At 40.9% G+C, this 22,606-nt stretch overlaps 1 protein-coding gene across 4 annotated transcripts in view; it reads left to right on the top strand.

Moving 5' to 3' along the window:
* Positions 1 to 22,606, top strand: part of specc1 (sperm antigen with calponin homology and coiled-coil domains 1) — a 75,926-nt gene that overhangs the window by 51,339 nt on the left and 1,981 nt on the right. For 3 of the 4 annotated variants that reach the window (XM_084941727.1, XM_084941728.1, XM_084941730.1), the window contains 3 exons: positions 198 to 300; positions 12,937 to 13,053; positions 17,296 to 17,355. In XM_084941727.1, coding sequence (XP_084797853.1) covers positions 198 to 300; positions 12,937 to 13,053; positions 17,296 to 17,355 — 280 coding nt within the window. Of the gene's footprint in view, positions 1 to 197; positions 301 to 12,936; positions 13,054 to 17,295; positions 17,356 to 19,104; positions 20,373 to 22,606 lie in introns of those variants that run through there. The other variant, XM_084941729.1, reaches the window with a different exon arrangement.

Genomic DNA, 22,606 nt, shown 5'->3' with positions numbered 1-22,606 from the left:
TCAGGACCACTTGAATTACCTTTTATATAGAAATTTTGGGGGGACTTAAATAATTGAACAAAGCCTTTTGCTGTGATCACCATATGCACTCAAGTTTGCATGGTTACTTATCCCCTCGATGACTTACTGCAAATTTGCTCCCCCCTTCCACCCAAAAAATCTCTATGTGATTGTGGTTCGTGTTTCCCTTGTGACAGTGTGGAAAGAAAGGACCCCTTGGCTGCACTGGCGCGGGAGTACGGAGGATCTAAGAGAAATGCTCTACTGAAGTGGTGCCAGAAGAAAACAGAAGGCTATCCGGTAGGGATCACAGGCCGGAGACCTCTCTCAGACACAAGACGAGCCCCACTCACTTTCACACCCTGCTCTTCTCTGCATCTTTGTCTGACGGTTTCATTTGAGTGTTTCACTCGTCCGGTTTTTATGACAGCCCCCCCACCCCCGTCCCCCCTTTCATATTACATGTATGCAGTATTGGTTAGTCTGCCCTCAGGTTCGGTAGCTATTTCTTTTCTTTTTTTTGTTTTATTTTCCTGCCATGAGTGATGTGCCGGACTGTAATGGCACATTACTCCTCCTGTCATCTCAGTGGGGATATGAAATCGCTGTGGCACAGCAGTAATGGAAGCAATGAAGCAAAGCACCCAGTCTTACAGACACACTGGATTTATACCTGTATGTATTTTCACAGCCTGCACTGTTTTTATGCTTGCCCATTCATTTTTTTATTTTTATGTTGTTGTGCTCCCAGCGGCTTTAACTGGTTCCAGGAAGCCTAGTGCTAACACGCTCCCTTAATACCTAGTTTAAGGAGCCTATTAACCCCAGTGGGATTAGAGATTTACCTCTGTAATCACTGTGTTTGTGTGCCAGTATGCTAAAGCTATACAGGGGGACTGGCTGCAGCCTCCAAAAAAGCAGTTCTTTTATCACTCTCAGCCTTCTGATAGGAATTACAGTTACAGATGTAACTGACTGTGCGTCCCTGGGGTTTGGGGGTGAGTCTAATGGCACGTAACTCTGGCTTGACCAAGTATGAGAAAGCACAGGTGATAATAACTGCTAAAAATAAACCCAGCTGTCACAGTGATAAATAGTGAATTATTGGATGAGCTGTCAGATCAATAGTTCTATTTCACAAGGACAGTGGTACTCAGTGAACTTTGATTCCCCCACCCAACCCCACCCCACACTGCCTCTTCTTTTCTTATGAGAACTGGTGCTTGACAGCCTCATGGTGCGTATGTTGGTGAAACACGCTCAGCAGATCTTCTTGTGATGGAAACAGCTGACTTAATGAGATAAAACTGACAATCTGTCTGATAAAATGCTGCTCCTGAACACAGGCTGCCCGGCTCAAATTGTTTAGACTGTTTTGACATCTTCGGGCAGTGGGGAGCATGTTTAAAGACGCTCTCTTGTAGCATTCGTTGATGCCACAGTTTTCTCGCTCATTGAAAAAAAGGAGTTTCCTGGAAATCTTTTAACACGGGGATTAAAAATCGAAACAAAACCACTGGGCTGCGTCTTCAGGAAGTTTACTCTCTGCTGCGCCCACACACTGATAACATAACAATGTCACTACCTCTCTATGGCTGTAGTTTGATCTAGAGAGACACTTGTTACTTGGTACAGACAATGTACCAAGTAATAAGTGTCTTTAGCTGTCACACGAATAATATTTCCCTCTTAAATATTCTTGTGAAGAACAATAAACTAAACTGCAAATCTTAATTCAGTTCAGTACAACATTAATACCCCTTAATAGAGCCTCATTCCTACTGGTGTGGATTTAACTATGGGATCTTATGATCTGCTCTCACAGAGGGCTTAGCAACACCGTGTGATTATTTGCAAGTATCAGGAATGCATTAAGAAGATTTGGCTGCTAGGTGTGTTTCAGTCTGTGGCATAGGGTTAGAGCTGTGGTCCCTTCGTGCCTTTGCATATTCTCCATGTGCGACATGCGCGTGGCCTGTAATCGGGTTTAGTACTGGACCATTAGTTAGGCAGTTCGCCTTAAAAATGTTTACTTTGAGAACAACTGCGACTACTTCCGTAAAGTAGAGACATGAGGTAATTCCTGTTTGCACATCTCATCAATATTTGTTAACTTGTACCAATCTTTTTTTTAGTTTTTGATTTAAATGAGAAAAAAAAATACTTTTGTTTTTCTTATGCAACGATCAAATGAGAAAAAAGAGAAGCAGATGAGTTTAACACTATCTTATCTCTGATGTTAAGTTGAGTCATTAGGATTTAAAGGAGGATCTCTCTAAAAGGGTGATCCGCTGTTATTTGCCCTTTTCCTTCTTCTTGGCACTGCACCCACAGAGATTTCTGCTTTCATGGATGCACGCATATGTCCTGCATCTTTGGTGTTACATACTGCATAGGGCATCACTTATGGCCACCGTGGTGAGTAAACTGCACCACAGCATGTAACCCACGTGACTAAGTCCTGTGGTGGGCAGAGAAAATTTTATTGTCATAGGATGCATTGAGCTTCATACGTCTGATGAAAGGTCAGGCTGCTTCAGCCCCTGATTACAGGCCCAGTGTCTGAGAGACACTGACTGACATGTCACACCGTGTGCACCTCCAGGATGGAAAACTGAACCAAGGGACCAGAAAAAACGCCGCATTCAGGTGTCTCTCTGTCATGCTCGTGTTGTGCTCTGATAAAGGTTAGTGAGGTTTAGTGTCATCAATACATCCACACACACTTTGCAGTCCCTCTCCTCCCTGCTGTGGACTAAGGTCAAAGAGGTAATCCCTCAACACTAATTGGCTCTTTAGTATAGCGTCAGCAAGTTGTAATTTGTCCTCGGCCTCTTCGGGCTACATAATTAATGGTCAGTTTGAAGAGGCGGCTTTCACTGTGCACCCTTCGCTTTCTATTGCCCCTCTGGTTTGGAGTGGCAGAGTCAGGAAACAAGCTCCTATATCACGCTCATCTGCCACTGCAGAGCCAGAAAAGCTGCTGTGCAAGTCTGAGACAAAACTGATGGGTGGGTCAGCCCCCGTGCAAGTTGTTATTACAGTCCTATTGTTGGCAGACGTTTTGGTCAAACAGCAGTCTAATTAAAGGGAAAGAGAAAGTAGGAGCTATTGTAAGCATGCTGAGCGATTATTTGATGCTTTATAGCTCCTGAGGGCACAATAAGTCTGCGATTGTGGCCGAGCACAAAGCCTTTGCAAGACATCAGTACTCACAGTCGTCTGTCTGCTAAAACAGCTTCATCTCACCTTCCAGCTTGTTTCACATATGTTTGGGTTCTGTACATGTATGCTTTAATTTATATAGATGCTGTAGAAAACAGTGAGTTATCATAATCTAAGTGTCTTAATGTACTTGATGATGATTCGCTGTTGTCAGCTTGTTTGCTGGGTGGGGTTCTGGACAGACCGTAATGGTTAATACACTTCAAGGGGGGGAAAAAAGGGAAACACTGCAAATTACATGCATGTAAACACGCAAGTACTGAGTACAATAGCTGTGCTATCACCATGGAGAAGCAGTCTTGCACCCCTTAGGGAGAATGTGATGTGAGAAGGGGTGCATTTATCCACCAGCTGCTTCCAAACCCAAGTAACATAGAGTATCCTCAGAGTAGCTGAAAGCCCGGCCTGCATTAGAACTCTCAAGGGAGGATGAGGTGTGAGTCCAGGCAGACTCTGTCACACCTAAAATGTCAGATTCTGGGAAGCTCAGATCAATCAGAGAAGACCTTAAGCTCGCTCTGATTGACTCTGCCCTGTGGGAGAGAGTAAAGAGGCCTCTCACAGGAAATTAGTATTCACAAGAGATCCTGTCCACGTCAGTGCTGGACTGGACACAGACTTGAAACACAAGACTGCTTTTATATAACTTGCGTTGCACTGGTTTTCAAGGCAGCTTGTTAGATCAGACTCAAAGGTGCAGGTTGTTGTGCCGGAACAACTTTGCCTGAAACTCGCTGCTTTGTGCTTAATATGTGTGTGGGATTTTTTTTTCCGCCCCTGTGCTCTGACTCAGTTTTTACATCGATAAAGTGCAGATTGCTCCTGAACAACAAACAGACCACAAAAATTACACAACGAACTGGACAATTTACATATCTAGAAATGATTCATTCATTTTACAGTGGCTTGCAAAAGTATTTGGCCCCCTTGAACTTTTCCACATTTTGTCACATTACAGCCACAAACATGAATCAATTTTATTGGAATTCCACGTGAAAGACCAACACAAAGTGGTGTACACGTGAGAAGTGGAACCAAAATCATACATGATTCCAAACATTTTTTACAAATAAATAACTGCAAAGTGGGGTGTGCGTAATTATTCAGCCCCCTGAGTCAATACTTTGTAGAACCACCTTTTGCTGCAATTACAGCTGCCAGTCTTTTAGGGTATGTCTCTACCAGCTTTGCACATCTAGAGACTGAAATCCTTGCCCATTCTTCTTTACAAAACAGCTCCAGCTCAGTCAGATTAGATGGACAGCGTTTGTGAACAGCAGTTTTCAGATCTTGCCACAGATTCTCGATTGGATTTAGATCTGGACTTTGACTGGGCCATTCTAACACATGGATATGTTTTGTTTTAAACCATTCCATTGTTGCCCTGGCTTTATGTTTAGGGTCGTTGTCCTGCTGGAAGGTGAACCTCCGCCCCAGTCTCAAGTCTTTTGCAGACTCCAAGAGGTTTTCTTCCAAGATTGCCCTGTATTTGGCTCCATCCACCTTCCCATCAACTCTGACCAGCTTCCCTGTCCCTGCTGAAGAGAAGCACCCCCAGAGCATAATGCTGCCACCACCATATTTGACAGTGGGGATGGTGTGTTCAGAGTGATGTGCAGTGTTAGTTTTCCGCCACACATAGCGTTTTGCATTTTGGCCAAAAAGTTCCATTTTGGTCTCATCTGACCAGAGCACCTTTTTCCACATGTTTGCTGTGTCCCCCACATGGCTTGTGACAAACTGCAAACGGGACTTCTTATGGTTTTCTGTTAATAATGGCTTTCTTCTTGCCACTCTTTCATAAAGGCCAACTTTGTGCAGTGCACGACTAATAGTTGTCCTATGGACAGATTCCCCCACCTGAGCTGTAGATCTCTGCAGCTCGTCCAGAGTCACCATGGGCCTCTTGGCTGCATTTCTGATCAGCGCTCTCCTTGTTCGGCCTGTGAGTTTAGGTGGACGGCCTTGTCTTGGTAGGTTTACAGTTGTGCCATACTCCTTCCATTTCTGAATGATCGCTTGAACAGTGCTCCGTGGGATGTTCAAGGCTTGGGAAATCTTTTTGTAGCCTAAGCCTGCTTTAAATTTCTCAATAACTTTATCTCTGACCTGTCTGGTGTCTAAATCAAATCGAGAATCTGTGGCGAGATCTGAAAACTGCTGTTCACAAACGCTGTCCATCTAATCTGACTGAGCTGGAGCTGTTTTGTAAAGAAGAATGGGCAAGGATTTCAGTCTCTAGATGTGCAAAGCTGGTAGAGACATACCCTAAAAGACTGGCAGCTATAATTGCAGCAAAAGGTGGTTCTACAAAGTATTGAGTCAGGGGGCTGAATAATTACGCACACCCCATTTTGCAGTTATTTATTTGTAAAAAATGTTTGGAATCATGTATGATTTTGGTTCCACTTCTCACGTGTACACCACTTTGTATTTGTCTTTCACGTGGAATTCCAATAAAATTGATTCGTGTTTGTGGCTGTAATGTGACAAAATGTGGAAAGTTCAAGGGGGGCGAATACTTTTGCAAGCCACTGTATATTTGGTTATTTTGGTCTCATGTCATTGTGTCAGAACTTTCGAAAGCTTTTTTTCACCTAATTTGGCAAAACCATCTTGTGGCATTGAAGAGTAAGATGTTTACTTGTAGCCTTTTTTGGCCACGTTCAGTAAGCAAAAAAGCCTTTCTTGAACATTTGTATATTTATCAGGCTCTTTGATGTCTTAATTTAGGACAACTCCGGACACTTTTTAAGCTTTTTTTTTTCTCTCAATTAACCATAGAAGCCAAACAAAAATAAATGCGCTGTTTGTTCGAGATGGAAACAATGACCAAAGGGCTGTGAACATTAGGCCCTGACAGAGCACAGCTTATCCGGCCTTGTCTGGGAACTCACACACATGCAGAAAACCATTGAAAGACAGGAATGGACCCCCCAGGAGAGTGTGGAATGAAGGTCAGACATCGGGGAGGGGAAGAGGATAGGAGTAGACATTACTAAGTTCTATAAATGGAGGATTAACTGTACCTGTGGGGTGAGATCGTGATTGTAAAATAACAAATTACAGGTGATTAGACAGGATTTGTCTGGAATATTTTAGTACATGTGTTTTCTTATAAATGATATAATATTGAGGCTGTCTGGGTTGAAGTGCATTAAAACAAATGCATATTGAGTAGCTTTTAGCATCTGGTGTGTGTGAAAAGAGTTAAGTGCTTGTGCTAAGTGCCTATTGTGGATTCATGTGCCTTGTTGTCAGTGTAGAGCTAGGTATTCTCAGCATAACAATTAAAGGACTTGATGAGATGTCAAATTAAAGGGTCACTGTGGCATATTGATGAATAAGTTTTATTTATTTTTATTGGTTTTAATCAGGTAAGAAGACAGAGCGGAAATATCCGCAGGTTCAAAGGCAAGCATTAGTTCTTTAAGGTTTAGGGTCCACATGGAGTGACAAATAAGTAAATCATTGCACTGTGATCAAAGTAATTAATTAGAATGATAATTTTATCACAGACTATCAATATCATAGACTGAATAATCTCACCAAGAACCCAGCATCCATGGATGATGATGTTCGTTTCTGGGCTAAATCTGGTCACCCTGTCAGGAAAAAAAGTCACTTTATGTTTAAATTTAATAAGTGACAATTGGCCACAACAAACTGATCTTCTCTCAGTTTTCTGTTAATTAGAAGTCTAAAAGGTGCCTGTACAGTATGTAGCTATCAAGACTAAAATCTGCTTACATTTGATAGACTAGATAACTATTCATCATGATCAGATTCAACTCCAACATACTAGAGCGCACGGCACAGCACGGTGGTGCAATGGTAGGCAAAAACAGTGTGGGTTTGAATCTGCTGCTCATCTGACAAGTTTTTTGAGCAGTAATGGTGGAGATGATATTTCTCTTTTTAAAGCAAATTTAGAAGTACAGGGATGCCTTTTCACCATGCACACCATGTTTTTTCAAGCTTTTCCTTGTTGGGATTGGTAACACTGTGTTTACAGCTAAGTTAGAGGTGTGCTGTTTTTAGTCTAAACTGCATAGCAACTGGCAGCTTACACTGCATTACATTATATCTATTTGCAGGTGGCTCACAATAGACAGAACGGTTGTGAATTGTGGCTTCGATTCACCTGTGTGCCTTCTTTGACATTCTGTTGCGCTCCCTGCTCTTTATCCCCATACAGAAAAGCCTAATGCAATCAACAAGCTGAGTCTGTGGAGAACTCCTGTGATTGCTTACTTTATCTCCATGGTCCCACCTGCCTGGGATTTCTGCCCATCAGTGCTCAAAACTATGTTTCATTACGAGATTTATTAAGATTTTCTCCTTCTCACTTCCTTCTATGTCTTTTCTTTCTTTCCCTTCTTTGTTCATTTCACTTGTCTGTTCTCATGTTTGCTTTTCACTCATTCATGAGTTCGATAGGTTGGGTGCATTTCTGGTGCCCAATTCATGTATTTGATGTGAAATGTCAGAAAATAACCCTCCAGCCTGATATTTCCTACTTGGGGTTTTGACAAACTGTGTGTTTGATATGTACTGTAATTCAGTTTATCTGCCATAGCATAGGTTTACTTGCCGTACTTGCATTTACGCCATGTCTGAAATCAGAGTATCAGCTGCCATGACAGCATTACAGCAGTGTGCTATCATCCTTATGTGGCACCAGGAGCACACACCCTTTCCTTTTGTTTCTGCGGTGTTAATCACCGTTTGTGTGCGCTTCAGCCAGCCAGCTTGTGTGGTTGGTTTACAGCAGGAAGGACGCGTCATCCAGGATGGATGTGACATGTCCTTGACCTTTTAATGTCCGCCACAGCTAAAGCTACTCAAAGGCCTTAAATGATTATTAGATTTTTGTTTTGTTTATTGACAGGAAAATAATCCTCACTGATTGATTTTATGACTGTGTTTGTTTTTTTGAAAATGAAATTATGTTTTGCAGAATTTCAGTTTTATAACTTTAACTGTTCTGTTGTCTGTTTTATGACTCTGGCAAGATTTTTAAAATGCTGTTTGTGCTCTTTTAGAAGGACCAGAATGTTATAGGCTATTCAAACATTCATAAGAGTAAATGTTTGCGTGGCATGGCTCTCTGGAGATTTTGTCACCATGTTTTAGCTATTAATGCTATTAATATTTGCATCCAATATGTGTGGATGTCTTTTCTCTCTCCCTGCTTCTCTCTCATACTCTTTTTCTCTGAGCCCTAAAATGTGGCGGTTCTGCCTTTTGTGCAGAACGAGACACTTCCTGTCGCTTGATGCTGTGTTTGCTTTTCTGATCCGGCTCCCAGAGAGCTGTTGTTGTCCACTGCTGGTTTAGCATTCATGCCTGTCCCTCTCTTTCCACCCTGAACGAACTCCAGCACCCACCCTGAACTCAGACATACCTATACCACCAGCTCTGGGCTGGGTCAAAATGTGCTCTACTCAGTCTCCCTATCCAGCCACACTCCCTCACACATGTCACACATGTGCGAATCTGCCCTTTGCAGTTTTTTCTTATCAACTTATTTGTCACTGTCCATCTTTGTCCTGGAGTCTGACTGTGCGTGTCTTTGTATGTTTGCACATACAGTAGGATGGACACGCGCACGCACACACACACACACACACACACACACACTGTGATTAGTGCTGCTGCTGAGCCAGCTACGAGAGGGAATGGGGAGCTGTGAGAGGAATGTGATCTGACATGACTGCACAGGTCTGGCCTTCACATGCAACAGGCTCATAGCTGACAGATGAAAAAAGGGCCGGTGCATCTTCGCTTTCGGTGTCAGTTTATGAACATGTCACTGTATATTAATAATAGTTATTGAGGGTTGTCAAGGGGCTATAAAATATATATATAATGACAGGAACTTCCTTTAAAATTTCTTGCATCATGTGTTTATTGCTTTCCTTGAATGTGAACAAAGCCTGAGCTCAGGACTTCCTGCTCCTTCAGATCTCATTGTGACCACAGATGTTTTGCAGCTTGGCTTGATGACTCAAACAAAAACTTTCATTCTCCATTAATAGTGTGATAAATATTCATTGTGCAAATTTTAGAGTCTGTGCACACACATACCACCTGAAGTTATTAGTACTCCTCAAGTTGAACTATGTTTTCAGAGGCAACATCAAACAACACCCAAAAACCAATGTTTTTTTTAAGCGGTATCTACAGACCACTGCTCTCTCCTTATCCATCCTGGCTGATCTTTATCTAATTTTGCATTTTATTCTGGTTTCAAGTTGCACAGGCAGTCCAGCTTCTCCATGATCTCCTGCATGTGCTAGAACAGTCTCAAGAAAGTCTCAAGAAGGTAACAGGACAATACGGTTAAAGAGTTAAGACAGAGTTAATCATGCATTTTTCTGACCAAACTGTCACAAAGAGACTCCATGAGGGTGGCGTGAGGGCCTGACACCTTTTTAATGGAACTTGTGGTCACAGTCCAGCACTATGCAATGCAACTGACATTAGCTAGAGAACACCAGAACTAGCCACCACTGGCAGGCCATTATCCTCACAGATAAAAGCAGGTTTACGCTGATCATATGTTAAAGCGTCTGGTGACACTGTATGCAACACCATCCGGCATGACGGGTTTGGCATTGGGTTAGTGATAGAGGGCCGCACAGACTTCTGTGCGCTAGCCAACACTACCCATTTTCAGACATTACGCTGGTACAGTGAGCTTTGTGTTCCTCCTAGCACATGACACTGTCTGGCCTCATGTGATCAGAATGTGTAGGCACTTCTGGGATGACCAAGGCATTGATGCCAGTGACTGGCCCTCACATTCCACAGAGATGAGTCCAATTGAGAACCTCTGGAACTTTATGTATTGCTGTATCTGATACCGCCAGATTGTGCCAGAGAATGTCCAGGAGCCCCCCGATGCACTGATCCTCCCGGACTCCATCCATACTCTCTTCTGCAGAATCCCCATATGTTGGGAGGTCTTATATTAAAACATTAGGGCGATACACACTGCTGAGCCACATTATGACACAAATTGGATCAGCTTGTTTGGTTGACCAGCTCTCATGTTTTTATATTTGGGAGTTTTATGTTTTCTCGAGTTACAAAATGACAGTGCACATGGATGGGCATTGACACCAAGCCTCTTAAGCTTAAGATTAAGCCTCACGACTGAAATCCAAAACATTACTTAAACTTGAAATTAAGGTTTAGGTTAAACTTTGAAAACTTTAAATGATCTACAAAAAAGAGCACAGATTAAAGATTTCTAACTTTTACAGGGACTAAAAGTCACACAAAGACAGTTCTACATGAAGACACTATATTTCTGCTTATCTTTTTCTTGCTTTTCTGAGAAAAGCAATTTCAATCATTGTCACATGTAATTTGGAGGAGCTGTTCCAAGAAAGCAGCAACATGCAAACTGCCTGCTCTGCACAGCCACATCATGCAGACACACACACATGCATTCAGTGACTGTAACCATACAGCTGTCCCCTTTTCAAAACAGTAACTTTATAATTGCATGCATATGAGGCCTTTAGGGGGCATCTGTAAAGTGTAACTATAAAAGCATGGCTCAAGCTCTTCTGCGCTGGTTTAGCTATTCTCACTTTCGTAGCAGTTAAATAGCATCATATACCACAGTAGATATGTGTAAATGTCGCAGCCACATCACAACCCAGCATAGCACCACTTCTTCCTTCTCTTATCATTGGTTTAGCCTCTCACCCTGAAACTGCAGCTGGTTTTAAGTTGAGCTAACCTCTAACGCCAAAGTAGACGAGTGAACAACTGTCAACATTTCTTAGTAACTCAGAGGATATTGATTACTGCAGTGACTTAGAGTTGTGATTTTGAATTTCTGTCCTCAGGACCCAGAGTTGTTGTTTTTCTATCCCATCAGGTAGTTAATTACATTCACCTGACGTCACATGTATGGATCAGTCGCTGATTCGATTTGTAGAATGAAAATCAGCAGCCCTCAGGCCCCGGGGCAAGGATTGAAGACCACCGGCTTAGAGCAACAGTAAACAAATACATGTCACATCTTTAGCATCTCCCTGGAGCTAATGCTGTGTTTACAGACACACTGATGTACCCAAAAAGATCTTTAATGCAGTTCTTATCCCAAACACTGTCTATTCCTCTCTATCGATCAAACTGCATTTTTATGGCACGTTCTGTACAGGACAATGCAGGTCAATGTGCTTAAATGTGACTGGGAGATATAAAATAAAACTGTGTTTGGGGTGGCTGTAGCTCAGGTGGCAGAGCAGATCAGGCACTAACCAGAAGGTCGGTGGTTCGATCCCAGGCTGCCTCCTGGCTGCATGCCAAATATCCTTGGGCAAGATACTAACCCCATGTTTGCCTACTGGTGGTGGTCAGAGGGCCCGGTGGCGCCTGTGTCCGGCAGCCTCGCCTCTGTCAGTGCGCCCCACGGCAGCTGTGGCTACAATGTAGCTTGCTATCGCCAGTGTGTGAATGTGTGTGTGAATGGGTGAATGACTGAATGTAGTGTAAAGCGCTTTGGGGTCCTTAATGACTAGAAAAGCGCTATACAAATGCAGGCCATTACCATCTTTGCATTTCTGTCTTGCGTACTCCAGTTTTAATATAAACTGACCCTAATGTTCCCTTTGGTGCCTCAATAGAAGTAGTAAACATGCTTGAAGTAAGATTTCTCAGATCACAGTGCCCTTTATAGTTCATTGTCCCACCTATTTTCCTAACCACCTAGCCACTCCGGGGGTGAGGTAGGGGTTTTGTAACCTAGCCCAGCTGTTACTGGGTGAGAGGTGGGAGTACATCATGGACAGGTCGACAGTCCATAACAAGGATGGTTAATTGTTTCATACTTCATGACCAGATGATGGAAAACTAATGACAGTCCCATTATCCTTATCTGTGCTTTCTATTACATACAACTAGAATATACTATGCTATGTGAATCTAATAGCTCTTAGATTCATATTGTAGCTTTCATTTTGCATGTTACCATGCTAAAACAAAACATTTAGGACTCTTAGATTATTTCCACCTTAACAGGATGAATCCAGATCAAAGCAGTGTAAATTTCCCCGGTTTCGTATAATATATGGGAGGAATCTAACACACGTACCCATGACTCACGAGGGCCTCCCTTGCTGTGAGCTCTGTTCCCAAAGCGTATGAGAGGGATGAAACAGGAAGACTGTAAATAACTTATCTGTTATACAGAGAGTCTGCACCCTCCAAACAATGGCCCAGAGGAAGTGTGTCCTCCGAGCTCCTCTCCTGTTATCATACGCTGAATATGCTGTATGCTCCGTGCACGAGGTGATGATGCTCTGAGAATCACATAACTAAAACCAAACAAACTGGACGTGCTGCTATGCATGTCCTTCACTCAGAGGAGATCAGAGATAGCATTGTTGTTTTGAAGTGATTCAAGAAAGAAGATCCTCCTAATATCCATGACTGGACTCTTCTGCTGTTCTGCGTCTTTCAAATTTGATTAAATTTTAATTATTTTTCCTTTGATTTTATGACCTAATGGATTTCTTTTTCACTGCATGGTGATGTTGTCAAGAGGCTGTTAGTGCTTCTACCTGAATTATTAGCACTTTATGCTGATTATCATTATTTTTATTGAAATTATGTTGCTCTAATTAATTTTTCTAATTAATTAATCTCTTTTACTTTTTTTTTTTTTTCTTTTTTTCCTTGTGCCTTCAGAATATCGATGTGACCAACTTCAGCAGCAGTTGGAGTGATGGCCTGGCTTTCTGTGCCCTATTGCACACATATCTGCCTGCCCACATCCCTTACCACGAACTCATCAGTCAAGATAAGGTAGAAAAATACAGGAACGCTGAGCACACATGCAATCACACAAACACGTACACACACACACAGTGGCTCACCAGCAGTTAATCAGAACCGCCTAAACAACGAAACCCATTGGAAATTTATATATTGCATTTATAAGTTCTAAGTATTTATAAAACAGATGCAGATGTACATTATCAATTGTATTTATAGTACTGTGCAAAACCCCTAGTTTCTTCACGTTTTGCTTCCATCGAGCCAGACTTTCATGTGATTTTTAAAGTGGTCTTGAACAATAGTTCTCTGGGCTTTTTCAAGGTCTTCTGAACCTTTTCTTTGGAAATTTTTTGGACTGCTTTTTTATTCATATGTTCCGCTGTGCGTCCTTAAAAGTCAAGCACATAAGAAGCAACACCTGAAAGTCATGTCCTTAAGAATTAGAAAAAGAATCCACCAAAGATCTCACACAGAGATGCTTCTGCCCCCATTAGTTTGTCCATCAAATTAGACAAGAGCTGAACTGGTGATTGAAATTTTAGGTTCAAACCAGGAGAGAGTTATAGCAATGAGTGAGCAAGTGAGCAAATTAATGTATAAATGTAAATTTATTAGATTACTTCAATTAGTAAATTGCGCTTTGCTGTTTTTTGACACTTTTAATCCTTAATGCCACATTTGGTTCTTTGTTTATCAGTCATGTTAACTCATGTTTGGAGCAGTACTTACGCGAGGCTGAATTCACACTGTTCTCTGTGAGGAGCACTGACTGGTCATCAGCAGATGAGCTGATGTCAGGGCCCAGAACATGTAGAGCATGCTCTTTAAGCTGTTTTAACCTTGAAACGGCTTAAACAGGTTCTGCATATCTGCAAGGTACTTTGCAACCCGCCTCCACCCTGGCACCTACATTCATATTATACCTGACTTGATATATCTGACTATCAGTGTCATATCTGTTGTCACTGATGCCTGCTGTCTTCTGTGATACTTCTTCCCACCAGTGGCTTTCCATGTATGTTAAACAGAAGATCATACGGCCTGATATCACTCACTGCAGATCAGAAAAATCTTTTGACTGTTGTGGTCCTGACTAAAGTACCTTCTATTAGGTGGTCTATCGGGTAAAGTTGGTCTCTAATACTTTTAGTGTCACTGGAGTCTTCACGTCATCAGATCTTTGTCTTCTCCATGCACCTTGGAAGTGGGTGCCAGAAAAAAAAATGTTGCTAAAGTATGTTTTATGACATCATTTCTGTTTTAAAAGAATTGCAGTTTTTATTTTCCTCTTTTTTCCATTGCAAACTAGGTTACTTCGCTATCCAAAGTTTGGACACGCTTGTCACTTCTAAATACGTGACCTGTCTAATTTAATGGGGGTTTTTTTATAGCAGAGAGAAATAAGATAAGCCTGGAAATAGGGCTGGGCCATATCATACCGTTCACGGTAATACCGGTATAATGTTGGGCAACGATAAGAAAATGAAATATCGCGATAGAATATGGGTAAAACGCGCATGCGCAGTGCCTTTGTTTTCATACTCACATGGCGGAAAAAGCATGGCGGCGACAGAGAATTAGAAGCGCAAAAGCGGATCGTTGAATGAAACGGATGAATTGGTTTGTAAAATGCTGCAACTTCAGTGGTGTGGAACTCGTTTAGCTTTCGTCCGTCAGATACAAAACAAAGCACTATTTTTTGTAGAGCACGCTAGTGGGCCGTCGTTATTACCGCGTTTTTGGAAAATACTAAAAATCAATCCTTTGATTTTTCTGAAAATCAACAGTGCCCCTTATGTATGAATTCTGGTTGTGTTTACTGACCTCGAAACGATTTTATGTGGTACACGGCACTCGAAAATCTGTCAAATGTTTCAGTACGACTTTGCTAAGCTACAAACCTGCACTGCTTGATGGAGCATTACGGCTATCGTAGACAGTAGCCTCGCGGAGTGATACGTACTGTGCTTCAACATAATATTACCGTATTGTGTGTGTATAACCTCTTTTTAAGTTTTGTGGATATTATACATGGTTATGCTGAGGATATGTCGGCCAATCAATTTCCACTGCAAATGCTTTTTTGGTTAAACTGTCAGCAAGGAATTTGCATTTGCACTGTTAATTTTTTATATTATATAACTTTAATGCACATAAAAAACAGCTGCTTGTTTAAGTGAAAATACATTGATGTTTTATTTGGTTTTTGTAGTTGTTGTTGTAAAGTATTTTGTCTAGTCAGTTATATCATCAGTTATATCGTTATCGCAAATTTTCAAATGTGTATATCGTGATAAATATTTTTGGTCATATCGCCCTGCTCTACCTGGAAATATACTGATCTTGACTTATTTATATATTTATCTTTATTGCCTGTTTTACTATTTTAGGAGCTGCTCCATTATTAATTTTTTTATATATGAAATGATTTAATATTGTCTTATATGGTATTCCAATGTTTAATGCAATCAGGATCATTCTTCTTATTCCTAGGATGAATTCTCTCTCACAGTGATCACTGGGTCATAACCCACACAAGCTAATACACACATATTTGAGCAAATTTCTGGTTTCATGTCAGCTTGTACCGGTACGCTGGAGTAAACTCACATGTAGAGAAATGTGCATACTGTTGGAGGTTACTGCAGCACTCTCTGACTAAATGCTGAAAAAAAAAAATTTCACCTACGTAAGATTAAGTGACAGACAGATATTTTGACGTATATCTGTCTGTCTTCTCTGAATTCCAACTCAAATTCAGAGAAGCCGCTTGTAATTTTTTTTGTTTTTGTTTGATGAACTCACTCTGCCTGCTTTCATCTTTTTATTTCTTCAGTCTCAGGATGAATGTTCTCTCTGATTAAGGCTGCAGGGCAAAGTGCACGTTCAACCTGACAACTCAGTCTCCAGAAGTGCACATAAAGCTCCAACATCTTGTTTGAGTAGAATGTCAGCCATAAAAATGATCAACCTCTGATGTGTTCATGTGAAAGATCACCAGGAGGATGATAACAGCCCTGTAATACTCTGAAGCTATTTTGCAGGAGAGATTTTTTTCCATCATTAACTTGCATATTACCGACTTCCTGTACATATATGTTTAGGTTTTATAGCACTGCCACATTGTTCATTTTGCAGTAAGAGACAGCCTCAGTATGAATTATGAATGTAGCCATTTCTGTAGTCTAAGTGATTTGGAGCACTGAGCAGCAGTTATAGCTCAGTGCTGACGGCTGTGTAATGCAGACATGCAGGTGGTATATACAGTAGTGCTGCAAACAATATGGCTCCTCTCTGGGGACTGTGGGTCCTTCACCCCACCGCTACAAGATTAAAACAATAGACAAACACCTCTGACAAGGCCCGACACATCCTACGTGACAAATTAGTGATGCAGGCGTGCGTACACAGGGTTATGTCAGTGTGAAAGTATAACATTAAGTTGACGACAGAAACATTGCACAACCCATCTCTCTCTGAATAATTCAATTGAGCTGCATTGCCTTTAATAACTCTTGCTGAGTGACTTTCCCCAAGGCCCAAACACCCACCTTCCTCCCAGTGTAATCTGTCCTCCCAGTACTCCCACTGCTGCCCTCCTTCACCCCTTTATCATACGGAATTTTTAAGAAAGATGACATTATAGGCGAACCTGTATTTTAGGTGAAGGTCTGCAGCTGCAGAACTAATTATTAAGAATTCATAATTTATCAATTCGTCATCCCAGCTGTGATGATGCCTCAAGGCAGTTAATATGAAGGTTTGAGCGATCACAAGAGTTTCTATTCATGACTCGGGGACCTGTGCTCTCGGTACGAAGGAAAGAAAGAGAAAATTTTAACCCGAGTTTAGGGTGAAGCATAGCATTCAGTACGTTGATGAGTTTGACTTTCTATCAGCAGTGCTCACATGGAGGGGTTACTTTGTTCTTTACACTCATCATGTGCTTTCTGTAGAGATGTAATTATACAAACACAAACAGTTTTGTGTTACAGGCTTCAAGGGGATCTAAATTGGATTTCCAGATAGCTCTCAACCAGTATGGCTTTAAACTTATCAGATAAACGTGAGTGAATATGGAGCTGACACAAAAAAGCAGAGGCTTATGTAGGCTTCAAACGGTCTCTTGGGATATTGTATGGTTTATTATGGTATTTGTGAGCTTATTGTTTCTGATTCTTCCTCCATGTGTGGTGTTGCAGAATGACCGAGATGTTCACATTTTCTCTGTTTCCCGATATGAGCGTTTTTTTGGTTTTTTTTCTTCAGGTCCGGAATCTGACTCTAGCTTTCCAGGCAGCTGAGAGCATTGGCATCAAACCCTCCCTGGTGAGTTAAACCACACCAGACCTCACACAAACACAAACACACTTGGAAAACAGAGCTTTTGATTAGACAAACTGGAAACAGACCACTTTGATTTGCTAAACTTTTAAGATATGAAACTTCAGAACAGAGATTGGCCCAGAAGTGTGTTCCAGTACTCTTCCTTGGAAATAATCTTTTCTTATATGGGGAAAACAAATCGTCATTGGCTCTTTTGCTCCACTGAAATATTTAGACTTTGTGAAAAAATTGCCCTTCAGTGTTTGTCAAGTTATAAACAAAGCTGCTCGTATTTATTTTAAGGAACATGGGACTATCAGCTTCTGGTAACAAAGCTAGTATAAATTGTTCAAAAACAGATACTTCAACATTTTGACAGATTTGTATGTCTGTATAATAAATATGAAGCTAAAGCCAGCTTAGCTTGCTCAGGAAGTTGGATTAACATCTACTGTTTGAGCCGATGTTATTGTAGTTATACATTTTTTTAAAATGTAGTTTTTATTTATTTGTTTGTTTATTTTTTGGCCCTTAGGTCCCCAGTTTCAAACCTAAGGGCTAAACTATCTGGGACATACCTTGTCTCTCATCCTGTGACAGCTAGGTCAGGCTTCAGTAACCCCACGACCTTAAGCTGGATAAGCAGTGAAGAAAACAAATAGCTGGAATTTTGGCTTAGTTTGAGTTGGATACCAAAGTGTGTTTTGTTCTTTCAGCAGTAGAAGGATAGTGGCACAGTGGTTAGCACTCATATCTCACAGCAACAAACTTTGGGTGTTTTTTATGGGTCCACTGCGGAGGCCTGTTGCCTGAGAAGGTTGCGTGCATGGTCTACAAACAATGTTTAGAGGGGTGGTACGTGTCAAAAGAACTTCCACATGAAGGTTAGCAGCCAAGGTTACACTGCAGCTAGATGATGGATGTTAGTTGTTACCTGTCAGTGCTGTTAGTGTTGTGGTTGATTGGTACAGATAGACTGAACACTTTCAGTTATGAAACAAAGTGGTGACGTGAATGCCAAAATCATCAGTTTCCTGCTCTCTGCTGCCTGTCATTACATAGGAAATACTGAGTGGTTAGTCAAAGGAGTGATCACACACACATTTTAACACACATGTGTTGAACTATTCTTTTAAGAACATTTTAGGCTTCTCTAAAAATTTGAAATTAATAACAAGACAAGAAACAGTATAAGTTAAAACTAAGAAAGAAATCGTAGTTTGTATTTTTTGATTGAGAAATAATATGACTCATAAACTATTTCTTATCTTTCTCAGAATATTGACTACAATGGTTTGACTAAATTTTTGTTGCTGCAGTAGTGTGGACAAAGTGTGTGGCATCTCTTTGCTTACGTAGCCTTAACCACACTAATGCCCACACAGTGGGTTTGCTTTTTCAGTTTAGTTCTTATTGTTTAAAACAACTTAGTTTTCAGTAGTAGTCCAAGGCACCCCAGCCATCCATCATGGCCCAAAGACATGCACGTCAGGTGGATTGGTGACTCTAAACTGGCCCTAGGTTTAGAGTCACCATCAGCTGTGAATGTGAGCGTGAATGGTTGCCTGTCTCGCTTAAGGAGCATTGACCTTTGACCTAAACTAACAGTGGCCATGAACACAACAGCCTGACTGCACCAGGACAACATAGCTCATTACTACAACCCCATTTCAAAAAATGCTGTAACACTGTGTAAAATCTAAATAAAATGATGTATCAAATTGCCCATCTGCCGGCCTCATCTATTTCCAGATGTTTACAGTCTGTTGCTGATAGAAGAGGAGATGATGTCAGTGAGAAACATGTCCCTATTTCATGTTTCACGTTTTTTGAAGTGTGTTGCTGCCCTCAACTTCAAAATTACCTTATTTTTTTCTTAGCGGTACATTTTCTCTATTTAAACTGTTGATATATTTTCTGTGTTCTATTGTGAATAAAATATGTCTTTTACTACAAGAATTGTAATTGCCTTTTGTTTTTGTTTATATTTTAAACAGAATCCCAACTTTTTTGGAGTTGGGGGTTATATAAACTTCACCCCAATTCTGCCCTAACTGCCTAGTCTGAGCTTTAAATAACACAAAATTAGTATCATTCATTCTCTTATGTCCTCCCTTCCTTAGCTCCTTCTCCATCTGAGAGTGGATTTATCAGACACTGATCCCACCCCGCATCTGGACCTTTAACCTGCAGACACACTGTGATAGAAACTGCACAGAAACACTTTGCATGTTTGGTGTTATTTCCTGAACCCACTGAAATGTTGCACTTTAAATTAGCTACCAGAGAAAAGGTACAACTTTCATGCTCACACCCAGTCTAAAGCAATGCCAGGCTGCACCACATGAAAAATGAAATCTCTTGGTATTATTTATTAAACTGAGATTTATCATATGTGAGTACTCATTAAACTGGAGGAACGCCATTCCTGATATTTTTTTAAGCCCAGGCTAAATCAGTTCTATGTGCATTTTGTAAGAAACAAAAGTACAAGTAGTATACATATAAATCAATAACGAAGTGATCACCTTTAGGGTACTACAGGTCACCCAGGGTGGCCTTAACATCTGAATCAACATCTGAACTTCAAGACAAAGAGCTTTTTCACAGCAGCCATTGTAATGGAAAATATAAGGTAAACACAGGTGTTAGTCACGATACACAACCTTTTTTAATGCCAGTGTTTATCTAATATTTCATATCACTGTGGCTGCTGTGAAATAATAATGTCTATGCAGGCCAATGTTGGGCTTCTGTAGGGGTCCCTTTAGGATGTGTGCTTGGGACATTGTAAGAACAAGAACATTGCAAGGTGATTGATATCACTTGCTTTACCTGTGGTTTTAATCTTGTGGCTGACTGATGCAGACTGAACACTTTCAGTTATGAGACAAAGGAAGCACTGTGTGGGTAGCTGAGCCATTAATTGGGAGGTTTGTTTGAGGTATTAAAGTATTAAACTACTACTTTAATGAACATTTTTAACCTTGATTTCTCTGTAAGCTTGCAAATTATTAATTTGGGAAAAAAACCTCCTTCGTTACTGTGTACGGGAATGTCAATACTTCTCACAAACTCGGCTAATCTTTTTCATTCAGTTGGTTAGATAAACCTTAGGCCTTGCAAAATGGGAAAAAAAATCATAATCCCGTTTTGGCTAAGATGTTATGTCTAAAATTTGTTTTCTGCAGCGGATGTGAGTGACGTCTTCTTCCCTATGCAGGCTTACCCACACGAAAGCACAGACAGAGGCAAAGCAACAGCACTGTTTTAGAAATCGTCCTTACGAAATGACCAAAACCGATCAATTTTCGAAGAAGACGACTTCTCTCTGACTATATTTTGGGATAAATCAAATATTTTAGTTGTGAGTGTTACTGCCACATGTAAAGACTAACTCATTCCATTGGTCATAGACCCAAGTTTTTCCTAAACACACACACAGACACACACACAATCACTAAGGTGTGTACAGTTTGTGTGCTTTCGGGCTTTTTGCCATGTTTTTTCCTTCATGCGTATATGGTATTCTAAACACAAACGTCATCAGCAGTAAGTGTGTTGACACTAAAGAGTTTAATGCTAACCAGGTCAAGTTTCATTTCTTCCAGGACAAAAAATGAGTGGCTTTGCTGAAGTAATCAACTGAAGTTTGGCAGCCTGTGGGAATAAGCTTTACCAGAACTACTGAATTCTGATGTAAACACACACCAACAGGGTATCTAACACATGCGTGATAAAGTTAATGTGAGGGTTCTGTTCCACATCTGCGCATCTTCCTGAGTTTGAGGAAAGAAAAAGGAAAAAAATTCTCTCAGACATGATACAAACCCAGCCCAGCAGCTCATTGGTTCCAAGAGCTGGACCTCAGTAATGAAGTGAATTGGGCATAAATGGAGCACTGAGGCTAAAGTTCACATTACTTTGTCTAATCAGTCTCCATTACATGCTTGTGGTTCCAAGCTTGGATACAGAAAAGTTATTCCCATGTCCGTCAGTTGAAAACACTATAAACAAATAAATAGCTGCATCCTATCTGGTAGTCTCTGCTGATGTTTTTTTCAGTGTTAATTAATCCTTTATAAACAGCCCAGGAGGATATTTCTCATCCTGCCTTTAGGAGGCTGAGACATCACGAAGCTTCTCTGTAAATCTGAGCTAAGGGGAGCGGCTCGATGTGGAGTCATGTGAAAGCCTCGTTCGCTGTTTGAGTCACCGGTGTCTCCAAGCAGCTGACTACTGACAGCTGCTCGGAGACTCATTACGCTGTAGATTTATATTTTGCGAACTGCCCTCAAAATGACCCAATTTTCCACCACGTCCATCTTCAGATTTCATTAACATTACTCGGGAAATGCATACAGTAACTCAATAATGAAGTCAAATATCCTCTACAGCCAACCTGATAAACGCGACTTAAACCAGTGTTCTCAGTTTTCTTTTTCTTTTTCAGTTTTCACCGTCGCAAACAGAAAAAAATTAAACTAAACAACTTGTCACAGACACTCTGCTCTGTCTGCTCTCAGTCTCTCTTCAGATAGCACACTTAAACACTAAAAGCTCCAAGATATGAGTTTTATAATAAAATGAGGATTGCTGCAATTCAATTCAGTTTTATTTACATAGTGCCAAAAATACACCAAAAATAGTCACCTCGAGGGGCTTTATATTGTAAGGTAAAAACCCTACAATAATACAGGGGAAACCCCAACAATCATACCACCCCCTATGAGCAAGCGCTTGGTGACAGTGGGAAGGAAAAACTCCCTTTTAATAGGAAGAAACCTCCAACCAGAACCAGGCTTAGGGAGGGTCACCCATCTGCCACGACTAGTTGGGGAATTCAGGAGAGAGGATGAAAAACACATTGTGGGAGAGAGTCAGAGATTAATAATAACTAATGATTAAATGTAGAGTTGTGTATAAAGCGCATAGTGAGTGTAAAAGGTGAGTGAAGAAGAAACACTCATCATGGGAAGTCCCACAGCAGCCTCGGCCTTTTGCAGCATTAGTAAGTAACTATATGCTTTATCAAAAAGAAAAAGTGTTAAGTCTAATTTTAAAAGTAGAGAAGGTGCCTGTTTACTAAATTTAAACTGGGAGTTGGTTCTACACAACAGGGACTGAAGGCCCTGCCTCCCATTCTACTTTTAAATATCCTGTCAGTACTCTCACTGCAGCCTCTTGGATCAACTGAAGACTTTTCAGGAAGCACTTATATTTATGTGACATTTAGATTTCATAGAAATAATTA

The sequence above is a fragment of the Perissodus microlepis genome, chromosome 10 (assembly GCF_051167445.1).
Source record: "Perissodus microlepis isolate ML-2025 ecotype Zambia chromosome 10, ASM5116744v1, whole genome shotgun sequence".
Taxonomy (NCBI): Eukaryota; Metazoa; Chordata; class Actinopteri; order Cichliformes; family Cichlidae; genus Perissodus; species Perissodus microlepis.
Note: the sequence above shows the minus strand (reverse complement) of the source record. Positions and strands in the feature narration are given on the sequence as shown.